This window comes from Hypomesus transpacificus, unplaced genomic scaffold (genome assembly GCF_021917145.1).
Source record: "Hypomesus transpacificus isolate Combined female unplaced genomic scaffold, fHypTra1 scaffold_42, whole genome shotgun sequence".
NCBI classification, from domain to species: domain Eukaryota; kingdom Metazoa; phylum Chordata; class Actinopteri; order Osmeriformes; family Osmeridae; genus Hypomesus; species Hypomesus transpacificus.
Window position 1 is genome coordinate 1,055,569 of NW_025813938.1, and position 18,091 is coordinate 1,073,659.

An 18,091-nucleotide genomic window follows, 5' to 3' on the forward strand; every position below is an offset into this window, starting at 1 on the left:
CAACTATATATTTCTAGTATCAGTACGAGAAGTTGAAAACATTTTTTATTTTTTATAAATCGTTTTTGGAAACAATTTTCGAAAAGAAGTTTTGAAAGTTTGAATATTATTCGCTTCTGTACTCTATTGTAAAATGTTTTATGCTTCTCTGTTCTCCTCCCCCCTCTCCTCCATTCCTCCTCTCCTGTCACTGGGTGTGTAAAATAAAAGTTAACAAACAAAAAAACGGGGAAAAAAGATCCAAAAGATATTTTCGGAAACAAGTTTGAAAAAAAGGTTTTGAAAGTTTGAAAAATATTCTGAAAAAAGTCCTCTCGTCTCCTTTTACTGTGTGTGTGTGTGTATCTGTTTGTAAAACATGAGTATCTGTACTTCTACTTGAGTGAAGAATGTGTGTACTTTTGCCATCTCTGTCAACAGTACAATTGGGATTTCTTTAAATGTAGCCCCCATAGTTGAAGTGCTGCTGACTAACTAACAGCAGGACTAAACAAGGACAGGGAAGGAGATGAGGACCTGTGCCCCCCCTCGCAGGGGGACACCGGAGGTGCCAAAGACACAACGTCATTTGGCACAGCGGGGAATCGATCCAGCAACCTTCTGATTACTAGCCCGACTCCTTCACCGCTCAGCCATCTGACTCCCTCTGACAGTAGTTCTTACCCCTGGTGCGGTGAGAGGACAGTAGCTCTTACCCGTGGTGGGGACGATCCCGTCTCTTCCCTCGCTGCAGAGCCGGGACAGGAGGCTGGTCTTCCCCGCCCCCGTCAGTCCGATACACACCACATCATACTCAGGCCTGGGGACCGGTGGTCCTTTACAGCACAGGGCCCGGAAACACTGGAGGAACAACACACACACACACATGAATATTCATGATGCTGCAGCTGAAGAGAAGGGCATGTTCTTTCTAAAACACCAAAAAACCTTGCTTCCGCCCTGTGTGACCCATAATTTTGAGGTTGTGGAAATGTTTTATGTTTTTGAAAGAGTGTTTGAAACGGAAACAGCATAGCAGTTAAAACAGCTGATCAACTGTGCTGATGGTGTCTCAATGAGCTGGTGAAACATGTTCATCCTTCCTCCCTGAAATGAAACTGAAAAACAGAGAAGGGGGAGAGAGAAAGAAAGAAAGCCAGATGGGGGGGAAAGAAAGAGGGAGAAGAAGAAAGAGAGAAAAGAGCGAGGCAGTGTGCGAGCGCGCCTCGCTGCGTGTGTGTGCGCGCGCGCGTCAGAGACAGGACTGTCTGCGTGGGGTGTCCTGCCTGGTGGCTCACTGCTGCCACAGGCAGAGCTGTCACTACATGAATCACTGCCTGGGACTGGCGTCCTGCTGGGAGACATTAAGGGGTAAATGTGGTGTGAACCGTGAATGAGATCTTTAAAGCTTGTGTCCAAAGATCAGTATCCAGAACTAAAAAGAGATCTCTTTTATTAGCGAGGCAGACTAGTCTGGCCGGGCAGCACAGGCCCCCTGTTTTTCTCTCTCCACACAACCGCCCACCCCCTCCTCCTCCTCCTACTCCGCCTCCATCTTTCTCCTCCTCCTCCTCCTCCCCCTTCCACTCCCTCCTCTCCTCCTCTCCTCCTCCTCTCCTCCACCACAAACAGCCACACACACTTCCTAATCCCTCCAGAAGGACGCGGGGTTGCTGCACGTCTGGGAGACTTCAGTACAGCCCTCATGGTCGCTGCTCACTGGTGGGTTGGTTACTAGGCTGGACTGTTTGTGAAATGCTGGGAACTTCTGTTTTGGTTTGTTTTTGTAGAGCCTAAAGCCAGTAGTGAAAGAGTTGCCTATCAGAATGTCATTTAGCAAGGGTAGATTTGATAAGCTAAAGCTGCAGCCTACTGCTTTTCACTCAACATTTTTGGTTTGTTGTAGTTACTATTGGAAGTTATAAATGAGGACCAACTATTATTACTCTTTGTCTATCAGGGCTTGACTGGACACGAGTCTGACATTGGTGGAGCTGCAATTCAGGCAAAATATCAAAGGCCACAAGATGTCAAAGCCAAGGCCGAAACATCTGAATTACGCGACGCAGGCTAGACACAGCACACTGCCCACCCAAACACAGGCTAGACACAGCACACTGCTCACCCAAACACAGCATAGACACAGCACACTGCCCACCCAAACACAGACTAGACACAGCACACTGCCCACCCAAACACAGCACACTGCCCACCCAAACACAGACTAGACACAGCACACTGCTCACCCAAACACAGACTAGACACAGCACACTGCTCACCCAAACACAGACTAGACACAGCACACTGCCCACCCAAACACAGCATAGACACAGCACACTGCTCACCCAAACACAGGCTAGACACAGCACACTGCTCACCCAAACACAGGCTAGACACAGCACACTGCTCACCCAAACACAGGCTAGACACAGCACACTGCTCACCCAAACACAGCCTAGACACAGCACACTGCTCACCCAAACACAGACTAGACACAGCACACTGCCCACCCAAACACAGACTAGACACAGCACACTGCTCACCCAAACACAGACTAGACACAGCACACTGCTCACCCAAACACAGACTAGACACAGCACACTGCCCACCCAAACACAGACTAGACACAGCACACTGCCCACCCAAACACAGACACACCACACTGCCCACCCAAACACAGACTAGACACAGCACACTGCTCACCCAAACACAGGCTAGACACAGCACACTGCCCACCCAAACACAGCAAGAGTCAAAACCACTACATTTCCTCTCCTTCTGGTGTGTAAAAAAAACTACATAAATGATAGATTTTTTTATAAAAGTTTGAATTCAAATACATTTCCTGTCCTGACATGAGCAACGAATACAAGTAGCCTCTCTCTGATTGTGTTTGGGTTCCTCCTTCAGAGGAGCTCAGCTCAGACTGGCCCAGAGGTCTGAGGTGAGGAGGCCTGCTGGGGTCATGTTCAGGGTTTCAGCCCTTGTTTGATGGAGATGTGGGGAATGTGGTCAGAGCGTCTGCAGAGCAGCCCGACCCCACGGCTCCTCTGTGACCCCACCGTGACCCCACCGTGACCCCGCCGGGCCCTGAGGAGCAGGACGCGACGCTCTCACGCGTCCTCAGAGCTGAAACACACGCGTGTCAGCAGAACACATGTAGAGCTGGTTTGATGGTTTGATGAGGTCATTGGTCTCCCCCCCTCCTCACACACACACAGCCTTCTCTCAGGTCCGGGTGTAAGATCTGGGAGCCGGTTGAAATGTGCCCTTCAGCTGTCAATTCTCTGAGGTCAGGAATTGCTGACCAATGAAACCTCTGAGGAGGTCTTGGTGAGGGAGGGAGGGGGAGAGGGAGGGAGGGAGAGGGAGGGAGAGGGAGGGAGGGAGAGGGAGGCTCTAAGTAAAATCAACATACCCTTCTGCATTTCCCTTCTCTCCCAAGCTTCAAAGTCTGAACCCTTCTCCCCCCCCTCCCCCCCCAGCCCCCCTCCCCCCTGTCCCCGTCCAGGCAGCGCGGGAGAGCAGAGTGACCTGGACATGTGCTTCAGGGGGCCGAGCCAGAGGTGTGTTTTCCCAGGGACCCTCATCTGGGCTCACTTCACAACAGTTGCTGGAGAGGCATCCAGGGCCTGACCCCAGGCCTCCTGGCTCTCTGCACCCCCGCCAGAGGACCCCAGGAAGGGACCTGCACCCCCTGCACCCCCCTGACCCCCCCTGACCCCCCCAGACCCAGCTGACAGGGAGATTGACGAGGGGCGCTTGGTCAAAGAGCTCGGAGGAAGAGGAGCAGGAGGAGGGGGGTGTCTGGAACCCTCAGCCCTCCTTTCCAGGTATTCCAGAACGCCTTCCCTCCAATCAGACACTTCTTCTAAGAATCCCTGAGTCCCCCTGCCAGGGAGCCGGAACAGTCTGGAACTCGACCCCCTGTGGTCATCCCTGGAGCTTCACCATCCACAGTGTTGCCAGGACAACAGACCCAGACAGCCTCATCCTCAGGACCCATCACCGAGGCAACCAAGCCCTTCCCTCGGTCCAGCCTATAGGGTTGGCGTTGTCACGGGGAACGGAAGATGCAGAGCCAGCACCTGACAGTGTCAGAGTCACAACGACATTCACCTGGTCTCACCTGTACTCTACAGCATCTTGTCAAGGCTTAAAGGTGCCTCTGCTCTCCTGCTGTGCCATAAGAGGCTGTTATGCTGTGCCGTTAGAGGCTGTTCTGCTGTGCCGTTAGAGGCTGTTCTGCTGTGCCGTTAGAGGCTGTTCTGCTGTGCCGTTAGAGGCTGTTAGAGGCTGTTGTGCTGTGCTGTTAGAGGCTGTTGTGCTGTGCTGTTAGAGGCTGTTGTGCTGTTAGAGGCTGTTCTGCTGTGCCATTAGAGGCTGTTCTGCTGTGCTGTTAGAGGCTGTTCTGCTGTGCTGTTAGAGGCTGTTCTGCTGTGCTGTTAGAGGCTGTTCTGCTGTGCCATTAGAGGCTGTTCTGCTGTGCCGTTAGAGGCTGTTGTGCTGTGCTGTTAGAGGCTGTTGTGCTGTACTGTTAGAGGATGTTGTGCTGTGCCGTTAGAGGCTTTCTGAAATAGTTTGAGTAGTAAAAAAGTCTGAATAAAACCTTGGACGCTCTTGGCAACACTTCCATACTTCCATAAAAGCTGATGGGTCTAGATGTTCTACTGATTGACTGGCTCTTATTAGATTGGACACGTTTTAATTGTGCAGCTCTGAGGGGCGCTCCCAGACATTACCTCACCGTTGTTGTGAAAGCTGATTAGCCAAGGTTTTATGTAAATGTGGAGCTCTCCTGAAGTATAAATACCAGGCTTGACACGGCCAGGCTGCACTCCCAGATGAGACGGCTCCTGAAAACCTGCCTGACAGGAGGAGGAGGGAGAGAAAGCCCTCCCAAACCCTCCATCTGAAAAAGATGCCAGGACATCAACAGGGTGATGTCATCTGGTCTGCTGGCCACTGGCCAGGCCCAGAGTAGGGAGGGGGGAGGAGAGGAGGGAGGGGGGAGGAGAGGAGGTGAGAGGAAGAGGAGGGAGGTGAGAGGAGAGGAGGGAGGAAGAGGAGGGAGATGAGAGGAGAGGAGGGAGGTGAGAGGAAAAGGAGGGAGGTGAGAGGAAGAGGAGGGAGGTGAGAGGAAGTGGAGGGAGGTGAGAGGAAGAGGAGGGAGGTGAGAGGAAGTGGAGGGAGGTGAGAGGAAGTGGAGGGAGGTGAGAGGAAGGGGAAGAGGAAGAGGAGGGAGGTGAGAGGAAGTGGAGGGAGGTGAGAGGAAGTGGAGGGAGGTGAGAGGAAGGGGAAAAGGAAGAGGAGGGAGGTGAGAGGAAGTGGAGGGAGGTGAGAGGAAGAGGAGGGAGGTGAGAGGAAGTGGAGGGAGGTGAGAGGAGGGAGATGACAGGAGAGGAGGGAGGTGAGAGGAGGGAGGTGAGAGGAAGAGGAGGGAGGTGAGAGGAGAGGAGGGAGATGAGAGGAGAGGAGGGAGGTGAGAGAAAGAGGAGGGAGGTGAGAGGAAGAGGAAAGGGTGAGAAGAGAGGAGGGAAGGAAGGGAAGGGAGGAGAGAGGAGCAGAGTTGGAGGGGTGAGGAGGGGTGAGGAGGAGTCAGGCATGGTAGTCAGCTCCACAGCTCAGCCAGATTCTCTGGTGCTCCATTAACACCAGACTTCCCTTCATGGCAGGCCAGTACCAGCCACACGCACCAGCCCCCCAGCCCCCCTGCCCCGCAGCCCCCCAGCCCCCCAGCCCCGTAGCCCCCCAGCCCCGCAGCCCCCCAGCCCCGTAGCCCCCCAGCCCCGCAGCCCCCCTGCCCCGCAGCCCCCCAGCCCCCCAGCCCCGCAGCCCCGCGCTCTCACTATGGAAGTATTGTGTCAGTGGAACATCATTCTTACTCTTGCGCTACATTTTTCTCTAAATTTTTAGTGCTAGATCATTTATAATTTTTTGATTAAACCTGTAGTATAGTACTATAATTAAAGTGCATTATTCTTGTCCTTCTTATAAAAAAAATTAAACATTGAACTATGCCCTAATTGTATGGCACGGCTCAGGTTGTGTGACAGGTTTATCTGAGTGGTAGTATCATATCGCTGCAAGACAGAGTGTTTGTGCTCTCACAGTCTGTCTCATTAGCCCTCCTACCACAGCACAGACCCACTACATATCTGGACTTATTAAACAGCTTGCTAATGTGGCCAGCATGGCTAACAGCTTGTTAATGTGGACAGCATGGCTAACAACAGTGCGATGTGTGGATGCAGGTGTGGAGCAACAAGCACTCTGGAGAACACCTCTGTGCTCACGCCACAAAGACCCGTGACATGCAGACACACACACCATCACACACCATCAAAGACACTGCATCGAGAGAGAAAGAGAGAGAGAGAGAGAGAGAGAGAGAGAGAGACAGACGGACACGAGGACAGGGATGAACTAACACCCTTTTTATTTTCCAGACAACTCCTGGGGGTAGAGTGTGTGTGTGTGTGTGTGCGTGTGTGTGTGTGGGCAGGGCTTACTCCTGACCTTTCAGCAGTGACAGTACTCTATATGGGTGTCCCGGTGGACAAGCGGGCGTGAACGGATATGCGTGTAACACAACTCTAACACACACACAGGGATGCAGGGAGGGGGTGTAAGGAGGCAAACAGGGTCTGAGAGGAAGGGTGGGGGAGGGAGGGTGGGGGAGGGAGGGTGGGGGAGGGAGGGAGGGGGAGGGAGGGTGAGGGAGAGAGGGAGGGGGAGGGAGGGAGGGGGAGGGAGGGTGGGGGAGGGAGGGAGGGGGAGGGAGGGTGAGGGAGAGAGGGAGGGGAAGGGAGGGAGGGGGAGGGAGGGAGGGGGAGGGAGGGTGAGGGAGAGAGGGAGGGGGAGGGAGGGAGGGGGAGGGAGGGAGGGCCCTGGGGTCTGTGAGGGAGGGAGGTGTACAAGCACATTCATTCATCCTCATTCATCTTTTCCACCCCCCCCACACCCCCTTCTCTTGTTGTTGTTGTTGCAGCTCCCAGGCTATGGGGGAGGAGCTGAGGGGACCAGGCCCCGTACAGTGAGTAGGGGGAGGGGGAGGGGAGGGGAGGGAGCGAGGGGGTCCACATGCCGCTCTCGTTACAGGGTGAGAGAGACGTGATGCTCGCCCCAAACCTTCAGCTGCTGCCGTGGAAACCCAGACCCCGCCTCCTCCTAACTCTCCCTTTCATGTTGTCTCAACAACACAGCGCTCTCGCCCAGGAGGGTAACAGGAGGGTAACAGGAGGGTAACAGGAGGGTAACAGGCTCCTCTCCCTCCAGACCAGGTCCTCAGAAGGGTGGGATGAGAGGCAGGGGAGGATGGGAGGCAGGGGAGGACGGGAGGCAGGGGAGGACGGGAGGCAGGGACAACACTGTCACGCCTGACTGGCTTGGAAAACAGCCAAACAGGGAGCGCCCCGCTAGCTCACCAGATAACTGAGCGTACCGTGTAGGCTGAGGTCTTACCACAGCGGACCGGGTTCGAATCCAGCCTGGCCCCTTTACTGCATGTCTTCCTCTCTCTACCTGCCTTTCCTGTCACACAAACTGTCCAATAAAGCATGAACAAATGCCCAAATATCTTAAAAGCAACAAGCTAACGGTGGTGTCTGTCTGAGTGTTGAGGGGAGAGTTTCAGCCCGAGACAAAACAAGATTCACTGCACCCTGAACAAGATGGCTGACTACAGACACTAAACAGGTGCCGTTCAGTACTCACAAATCAGAAATAGTTCCCACACACACAGGGACACAGAGGGACACACAGGGAGACACAGGGAGACACGGACACACACAGGGATACACACAGGGACACACAGGGACACACACAGGGAGACACAGGGACACACACAGGGAGACACAGGGATACACACAGGGACACACAGGGACACACACAGGGACACACAGGGACACACACAGGGACACACAGGGACACACACAGGGACACACACAGGGACACACACAGGGACACACACAGGGAGACACAGGGACACACACATGGGCAGAACAGTGGACCGTTGTGTAGGGTTGTTCTCAGTCCGGTGCTTGTTGACTGGAGTGGATTCTGTGTACCTCTGATCCAGCAGACAGCCCTGCTGCCCCTCCAGAAAGTGCTTCTCAGGGTGACCCTGTCTGCTGGTACCTGTCTGGGGAAACAGAGCGGGACTGCTTAAGCAGACACAACAACACTCCATTGTGTCGGTCGTGAGATTAGAGAGCGGGAACAACAAAAACCAATCAGAACCCCACGCCGGCTACTGACCCTTCACACACACACACACACTATGCAGAACACACACTATACAGAACACACACACACACTATGCAGAACACACACTATACAGAACACACACACACACTATACAGAACACACACACACACTATACAGAACACACACTATACAGAACACACACACACTATACAGAACACACACTATACAGAACACACACACACTATACAGAACACACACACACTATACAGAACACACACACACACACTATACAGAACACACACACACACACTATACAGAACACACACTGTACACACACACACACACACCCCACTTTCACTCCGTTCCTCTCTTCTTCCTTTCCCCAGCTCTGTAGCAGGAGAGATCGACCCTGAGGGCTCTGAGAGAGACAATCCTCCCCCCTCACTACCCAACACAGTGATGACTGCTCCCCCTAGCTCCCCCCTCACTACCCAACACAGTGATGACTGCTCCCCCTAGCTCCCCCCTCACTACCCAACACAGTGATGACTGCTCCCCCTAGCTCCCCCCTCACTACCCAACACAGTGATGACTGCTCCCCCTAGCTCCCCCCTCACTACCCAACACAGTGATGACTGCTCCCCCTAGCTCCCCCCTCACTACCCAACACAGTGATGACTGCTCCCCCTAGCTCCCCCCTCACTACCCAACACAGTGATGACTGCTCCCCCTAGCTCCCCCCGGAAAAACACCACAACATCCAAGAACACAACAGTACGACATTCCAGTAGAGCTGAGCTCCAAACACAATATGTGGAATGGAATTTTAACAGCCCGTGGGAGAGCAGTTTCAGGGTCTAAGTACAATAAAACTCTGTAAATTGAAAAAGACCCTTACTTCAGGAGGTGGCCGCATGTGATGTGTGTTGCTAGTTATACTACAATTGTTTCCCAATTGCAACAGAATGATAGGGCTCCATTCATTACAGGGACTGAAAAAACAACAAACTTTAGGGCCTAAAGCTGTATATGAAAACTTTTAACAAAAGACCACAAAGCAGTGACCCCATCTATGGCTGTTGAGATGTTGTTGTCACGGTGATGTGCACCAGGCCTGATGACCTGTCAGGCTGGCAGAGAGACAGACAGGCAGGCAGGCAGAGAGACAGACAGGCAGGCAGGCAGAGAGACAGGCAGGCAGGCAGAGAGACAGACAGGCAGGCAGAGAGACAGACAGGCAGGCAGGCAGAGAGACAGACAGGCAGGCAGAGAGACAGGCAGGCAGGCAGAGAGACAGGCAGGCAGGCAGAGAGACAGACAGGCAGGCAGGCAGAGAGACAGACAGGCAGGCAGAGAGACGGACAGGCAGGCAGGCAGAGAGACAGGCAGGCACGCAGAGAGACAGGCATGCAGGCAGAGAGACAGGCAGGCAGGCAGAGAGACAGGCAGGCAGGCAAAGAGACAGGCAGGCAGGCAGCCAGAGAGACAGGCAGGCAGGCAGAGAGACAGGCAGGCAGGCAGGCAGGCAGGCAGGCAGGCAGGCAGGCAGGCAGGCAGAGAGACAGGCATGCAGGCAGAGAGACAGACAGGTCTGGAGGGGGCTAGAGACAGACAGGTCTGGAGGGGGCTAGAGACAGACAGGTCTGGAGGGGGCTAGAGACAGACAGGTCTTGAGGGGGCTGGAGACAGACAGGTCTAGAAGAGGGAGATTTCAAAAGAGAGTGACACCCTGGTGGGCGCTGGTGGTGGAGGAGGTGTAGGAGGTGGAGGTGTAGGAGGAGGGGGAGATGTAGGAGGAGGAGGAGGTGGAGGAGGAGGAGGAGGTGGAGGAGGTGTAGGAGGAGGAGGAGGAGGTGTAGGAGGAGGAGGTGGCCCTGCATGGTGAGGGCTGGAAGAGTTGGGGGGGGGAGGGGGGTCGATGCTGTAAATCTTGATGTCACTGACAGGAAGGCTGTTGAGGACCATTACCATAAATGTGACAGACGCTAATTTGATGTGAGGCTGTGTGTGTCTGGTCAGAGGCCAGTCTAGACAGCTCCCTCCAGCACCCTGTTTGTTCCACTGCCATCTGGAGATCACCGCATCTAGCGCCCACCGCCACAGTTCTCACACACACAGTTCTCTCTCTCTCACACACACACACACACACACACACACACACACAGGGCTTCAGTTGGTCTTCGTTTCAGATGAACGAAACAGATGAAACAGACATCCAACAACTGAGTCTTGGGATTGACTCTCCCCACAGCTTTACCCACATCTTTAAAGGTACAATAGATGAAAAACATGTTCAGTAAAAAGAGATGTTTTGTCCCCTGTACTGCTTGTGTGAGCTCGCGAGGTTCTCAGAGTTTGTTTAGCAACACAGACAGCTCAGTGCCAGTGGAATGTTAAAAGTTAAAGTAAAATGTCAAAGTTTGGAGCGGCCCGCTAATTTCCAGCCAATCCTGTTCCAGCCTTCGGAGGAGGAGGGCCGTGGTTTGATAGTTACAGTTCCCTCATTCAGGTTTAAAACATCCCTCTACCACCTCAATCACACACCAGCTACCTGGACATCTTACATAGCGCTAAACCATACCAGACAACAACATTCTTAGGAGGAACCAGATTCCACAATTAGTCAATGGGCCCATTCAGGATCCCTGCTGGAACTGTCTGAAACAGCAGTTTGGTGGTGGCTGGTCTAGCACTGGGAGACCTGATTTACAGCGAGCAGGATAAGACTGTTGCCCGTGGGGACGAGAGAAATATGATCTGAAGAGCAGGTTCCACAGTCAGCTAGCCAGGACCCCCCTGCCCCCGTCCCCCCGGCCTTCATCCCCCCCCGGCCCCCGGCCCCCCCCGTGCCCCCCCCCCCCCGGCCCCCTGTCCCCCCCACCAAGAGTAAGCATTAGTCTGTGTGAAGTCTACAGACGAGCGTTTGAGGACAGGACTGGAGGAGTACATTAGATGAAGGAGCAAGGAGGCCCAGGTCTGGAATGCTTTCTTGATTCATCCACGGGTGGGTGAAGGGTGGAGGGGAAGAAGCTGAGGGAGGGGTGGAGGGATAGAGGGATAGCGGGGTGGAGGGATAGAGGGGTGGAGGGGTGGAGGGATAGAGGGGTGGAGGGATAGAGGGATAGAGGGGTGGAGGGTTAGAGGGATAGAGGGGTGGAGGGATAGAGGGGTGGAGGGATAGAGGGGTGGAGGGTTAGAGGGTTAGAGGAGTGGAGGGTTAGAGGGATAGAGGGGTGGAGGGTTAGAGGGATAGAGAGGTGGAGGGATAGAGGGATAGAGGGGTGGAGGGGTGGAGGGATGGAGGGGTGGAGGGTTAGAGGGCTAGAGGGGTGGAGGGGTGGAGGGTTAGAGGGATAGAGGGGTGGAGGGATAGAGGGGTGGAGGGATAGAGGGGTGGAGGGATGGAGAGGTGGAGGGTTAGAGGGATAGAGGGGTGGAGGGGTGGAGGGATGGAGGGGTGGAGGGTTAGAGGGATAGAAGGGTGGAGGGGTGGAGGGATGGAGGGGTGGAGGGTTAGAGGGATAGAGGGGTGGAGGGGTGGAGGGTTAGAGGGATAGAGGGGTGGAGGGATAGAGGGATAGAGGGGTGGAGGGTTAGAGGGTTAGAGGGTTAGAGGGGTGGAGGGTTAGAGGGTTAGAGGGGTGGAGGGTTAGAGGGATAGAGAGGTGGAGGGTTAGAGGGATAGAGGGGTGGAGGGTTAGAGGGGTGGAGGAATAGAGGGGTGGAGGGATAGAGAGATAGAGGGGTGGAGGAATAGAGGGATAGAGGGGTGGAGGGTTAGAGGGATAGAGGGGTGGAGGGTTAGAGGGATAGAGGGGTGGAGGGTTAGAGGGATAGAGGGGTGGAGGGTTAGAGGGATAGAGGGGTGGAGGGTTAGAGGGGTGGAGGGATAGAGGGATAGAGGGGTGGAGGGATAGAGGGATAGAGGGGTGGAGGGATAGAGGGATAGAGGGGTGGAGGGATAGAGGGATAGAGGGGTGGAGGGCAGCTGTGCTCCCAGACAGAGGGTCCCTTCGCTCCACAGGGGGCTCCGGCGGTGATAGGGGGCCCTGAGCGGAGGACAGGGAGGAGGGGGGCGTCACAGGCGCCTCGGAGGAGTATAAATCTTGTAATTGGGAAGGGTGATTAGCCGGGGCCTATTAGCATACGGCGGTGGAGCAGCGGAGCAGCAGAGTGCTGCCCGGGCGCGGAGCGGGACCCAGAGATGTTTTTCAGTTTGGATCTGGAGGATCAAAGCTGAAGGGGCCTCCTTTTGAAGGCCCTGAAACGAATGTGTGAGGGCCGAGAAGAGCGGGGGGCACCCCATCTCACAGACATTAAAAGGTGGGGGGGGGGGGGCCGAAGGGGTAGAGGGGTTGTACTCGCCCCCCCTCCACTCATCACTTATCAGATGTTTTTATGTACTGAAAGATGGGGAACGTTTATGACAAAAACACAAAAATGTGATCAAAACATTCCCTTTCCCCCAAGGGAGATAAAGTATTTTTCTGTGAGACCTCCCTCCCTCAGTCTGTCTCCAGGCTCTGAACGAGACAAATAAAAAGATGGAGGCCTACTGAAACTAACGATAAATCTGTTTTTCTACATTGTGCGCAGGGCCACAGTTCCAGACTGTGGGCGGACACACAGGAGAAGCCTTTACAATGCTAATGAATCCTCACAGAGGACGGACAGAGCTTTGATTTCCTGAACGCTGCCGACTATCGCTCACGTCCCACGGAACCCGCCGGGGGCCGCGCTGATCGCTCACGGTCGTCCCCGACGACCCCAGATCAACACAGAGAGCCCGGGTCATGGGGAATGGCAGTTTGCGATGAATTATTGACAGAGTAAAAACCAAACAAAAAAGGTAGAATAGGAGGGAATCGGACCAGCGATGAACAGACCTGTCTGAGGTTTTCTCGTACGGCTCGGACAGAAACAGAGGAGTAAAGAGAGGTTCATGACGTTTATCGATGCGGGTCGAATAGAGAAAGATTGTCGATAAGACAGGCGTTGGAACCCTGGAGAACTGACTAGACTAAAGTAAGACAGCTGTCAATCTGGGAGCCATCAGGAGAGTCAGGTGGAACTCACCACAGCAGCAGGAGCGGTGGAGGCTGGCTAGGAGGACTAATGACTGCATCGTCAGTAGCTAATGAGGATCTATCCTCATCTTACCAGCCTCCAGTTACATTCATCAACTGTTTTTGAACCCTGTGTGTTCTCAGGCCATTGCTACGTCATGAGAGTAATCACTTAAAAACGTTTAAGTGATGTAATTTTGTTCATCAGAATTCCTTTTGAGGTGGAATTCAGTTTATGTAGCACGATCACAAAATCTAAATTCTTTCAGACAATCATGGAGGTACAGACGAGGCTCTCCAGAACATTCAGTCCTGCACACATCACATCACCCTGACCTTTCCACCACATCCTCCCTGTCCGCCCTCTGAGCTGTTCCACCCTCCAGGACAACCACCGTTCAGACCAGCTTATTAACAAGAAGCCCCAAACAAGAAGCATTTGTACGCTTCGTGTTCCAGGGTCAAGCAACAAGACCCTGCCCCGGGTGACCACCCAGTCCTCCTGGAGCTGAAGGCTCCTGGATAAGAGATGAAAGAGATGGTTTTCCTCTCTTTGTATCGGATTCTGGTGGTGTCTGGCCTCACCTCAATCCCAGACCTCCTGTCTGCCCAGCAGAGCTGCTCATGCCCACTGCTGTCCAGCAGGGACAGCTGGCAGTGAACTTGGAAAGGATCGCTGGCGTTCAATGTCAGGTCACAGCAGGAGTATTAAACCTTAACTTAATCACAGCGGTGCATGTTGAGAAGAGTCTCAAGTTGCTTCCGAGGCACACACACACACACGCACACACACACGCACACACACACAAAGCGCCGGTCTTGTTTTCATGATTACGATGATGGCAACACCACAACAAAACTCTGCTCACCTCGGCGACAGACAAGCCCTTGTCTCACACCCGGAGAGTTCCAGAAGGGCTCCTGAATGAGCCCATTGACCAAGCTGCTCCAAGGGTTCACAGCCTGGGAGACTGGGGTGTGTGTGTGTGTGCCACACCCTCAGTGAGCAGGTGCACCCTGGGCTGTTATTTGAGGACTGTAGTTTTGTTCCGTTTAGACCCTTGGACCCCCCCTCCTGTAACACCTCCATTCTGAACACCCCCACCGCCCCACGCCCAGGAAACACACAGACCAGAAACACCCCGCCCCACGCCCAGGAAACACACTGATCAGACCAGAAACACCCCGCCCCACGCCCAGGAAACACACTGATCAGACCAGAAACACCCCGCCCCACGGCCAGGAAACACACTGATCAGACCAGAAACACCCCGCCCCACGCCCAGGAAACACACTGATCAGACCAGAAACACCCCGCCCCACGCCCAGGAAACACACTGATCAGACCAGAAACACCCCGCCCCACACCCAGGAAACACACTGATCAGACCAGAAACACCCCGCCCCACGCCCAGGAAACACACTGATCAGACCAGAAACACCCCGCCCCACGCCTAGGAAACACACAGACCAGAAACACCCCGCCCCACGCCCAGGAAACACACTGATCAGACCAGAAACACCCCGCCCCACGCCCAGGAAACACACAGACCAGAAACACCCCGCCCCACGCCCAGGAAACACACTGATCAGACCAGAAACACCCCGCCCCACGCCCAGGAAACACACTGATCAGACCAGAAACACCACGCCCCACGCCCAGGAAACACACTGATCAGACCAGAAACACCACGCCCCACGCCCAGGAAACACACTGATCAGACCAGAAACACCACGCCCCACGCCCAGGAAACACACTGATCAGACCAGAAACACCCCGCCCCACGCCCAGGAAACACACTGATCAGACCAGAAACACCACGCCCCACGCGCAGGAAACACACTGATCAGACCAGAAACACCACGCCCCACGCCCAGGAAACACACTGATCAGACCAGAAACACCCCGCCCCACGCCCAGGAAACACACAGACCAGAAACACCCTGCCCCACGCCCAGGAAACAAACAGACCAGAAACACCCCGCCCCACGCCCAGGAAACACACTGATCAGACCAGAAACACCCCGCCCCACGCTCAGGAAACACACAGACCAGAAACACCCCGCCCCACGCTCAGGAAACACACAGACCAGAAACACCCCGCCCCACGCCCAGGAAACACACAGACCAGAAACACCCCGCCCCACGACCATGAAACACACAGATCAGAAACACCACGCCCCACGCCCAGGAAACACACAGATCAGAAACACCCCGCCCCACGCCCAGGAAACACACAGATCAGAAACACCCCGCCCCACGCCCAGGAAACAAACAGACCAGAAACACCCCGCCCCACGCCCAGGAAACACACTGATCAGACCAGAAACACCCCGCCCCACGCTCAGGAAACACACAGACCAGAAACACCCCGCCCCACGCCCAGGAAACACACAGACCAGAAACACCCCGCCCCACGACCATGAAACACACAGATCAGAAACACCATGCCCCACGCCCAGGAAACACACAGACCAGAAACACCCCGCCCCACGCCCAGGAAACACACAGATCAGAAACACCCCGCCCCACGCCCAGGAAACACACAGATCAGAAACACCCCACCCCACGCCCAGGAAACACACAGATCAGACCAGAAACACTTACACCATCCGCAGCATTCTGACACTCACAAACATTCCACTTGTTAGGGTTAGCTAACCCTAGCCTAACCCTAACCCTAACCCTAACCCTAACCCTAACCCTAGCCTAACCCTAACCCTAGCCTAGCCCTAACCTAACCCTGCCTGTCTCTCTCTCTGAGGCTCTCCCTGGGTGATGAAATGTCAGGCGTGCGCTGCACACCATGTCCACAGTGTCTCCCACACTTGTGTTTGTTTCGTAGGCTTTGACGTGGTTGTCTTTAACCCTGGCATGGTGCAGGCTGTTTCTTCTGACGTCAACCTTCCATCTGAAAAGACTTTCAGATTCATGAAGCGGTGAAGTCATGTTGGGATCCAGCTGGGAATGAGGTCTCCCTCGGTCTGTTTGTTTTTATTAAAGATGAAAAGCGAGCGATCTCCCCCTCTGATGCACGACCACTTGACGTCTCTGAGAGGACACCCTCAGTAGGCTGCGTCATGTTCACAGCAGGGGCTGTGCCGGGGCACACTTTCAAACTGGTTTCGATTCCTATCGTTCACACTTCGCTTTCCTCATCGACCCCATCCTCACACGACCCCAGAGCAGGCCAACATTCGGCGGTCAGGCAAATATTTGTATTTCCCTGAAGAAAAAGCAATCTCCAGAATACATCACATGGCCCAGATAAACGATATGTAATACTAGTTCACTAGGAAATGGACATGACAGTGTCCATTTCCACATCCGCCTGCCTATTATGCCTGACTGAGCGTTCCAGCGCAAACAAACGAACTTCGTTGAGAGACAGGACACCAAGCAACACATCTGGTCGACCTTCAGGGCCTTTGAGGAAATCGCAGGTCGTTCCGTAGCCGTCGCCTTCGCCATTGAGCGCCGAACCGCGGGACTCTGGGGCGGACCGGCATGTTCGTCGGAAGTTAACCAGACACATTGTTTTAACCTTTGCCTGTGGGGGGACTTTGTGTCAGCTCGTTGCCTGGCAGAGTAAAAGAGGGTCAGAGACTTCAATAGGCCTTCATTAAGCACAGTTAGCGCCAACAGTTAATTATGCAAATGAGCGGAGAGCCCCTCTTCATGTTCCAGACGTCCTCTCTCTCAGCCTTCACCGCTACCCCGCACAAAACATCCCCCATCACACACACACACACAGCACAGCACAGCTGGGACGCCCCTCATATTTATTTCACGGTTTTCCCTCTCTTTCTCCACTTCCTGTCGGAGTGTATCTGTGTTTGTACGGCGGCTCTGGAAGCAGCCGCCCGGGGGCCTCAGGCGCCTGTTGTCCCCCTCACAGCAGCATCCTGAACGTACAGCTGACAAACACCACGCTGTTCCCCTAACCGATGAAGGGGCGAGCGAATGAGGAGGGAGGACACCCCCCTACTCTGCCCACGCCCCACGCAAAAAAAACACAAAAAACTGCATCAAAACAGTCAATTAGGCAAAAATGCATGACAGTGAAATTCCACCATTGTTTCAGTGAGGGTAATGACAGGCCCCTCTCTGCCACCCATCTGATGAGAGAGCTCAAAGGAACGCCAACAGTCATTCATTATCACACGCTCTGGGGTCCTTTGTAGGAGCATCCCTCCATGTCAAACTCTGATCAACTACTGACCCCTGTTAGCGCGCGCACACACACACACACAAACACACACACACACCACGCAAGCAAGCCTCCACTGACATTAACACAAGTGTTGTTTACAGATTTGGTCTGGTGTGGTTCAGGTAAATGTTTATCCACCATTTGAGGGAGACTTCTGGATTAAAGCACTCATTCCAGCCTCCCAGAGACTACAGATGGAGGGGAGGAGAGGTGCTCTCTGCTGAGGGGAGGAGAGGTGCTCTCTGCTGAGGGGAGGAGAGGTGCTCTCTGCTGAGGGGAGGAGAGGTGCTCTCTGCTGAGGGGAGGAGAGGGGAGGAGAGGTGCTCTCCTGCTGAGGGGAGGAGAGGTGCTCTCTGCTGAGGGGAGGGGAGGAGAGGTGCTCTCTGCTGAGGGGAGGGTGGGGGAGGAGAGGTGCTCTCTGCTGAGGGGAGGGAGGGGAGGAGAGGTGCTCTCTGCTGAGGGGAGGGGAGGAGAGGTGCTCTCTGCTGAGGGGAGGGGAGGAGAGGTGCTCTCTGCTGAGGGGAGGAGAGGTGCTCTCTGCTGAGGGGAGGAGAGGTGCTCTCTGCTGAGGGGAGGAGAGGTGCTCTCTGCTGAGGGGAGGAGAGGTGCTCTCTGCTGAGGGGA

General features: G+C 54.5%; 1 protein-coding gene across 1 annotated transcript in view; it reads right to left on the reverse strand.

Moving 5' to 3' along the window:
* arl15a (ADP-ribosylation factor-like 15a) overlaps positions 1-18,091 on the reverse strand; it is a 32,100-nt gene that overhangs the window by 6,001 nt on the left and 8,008 nt on the right. Inside the window, exon 2 of the mRNA XM_047016598.1 lies at positions 664-840. Within this exon, the coding sequence (XP_046872554.1) occupies positions 664-840 (177 nt within the window). The remainder of the gene's footprint in view (positions 1-663; positions 841-18,091) is intronic.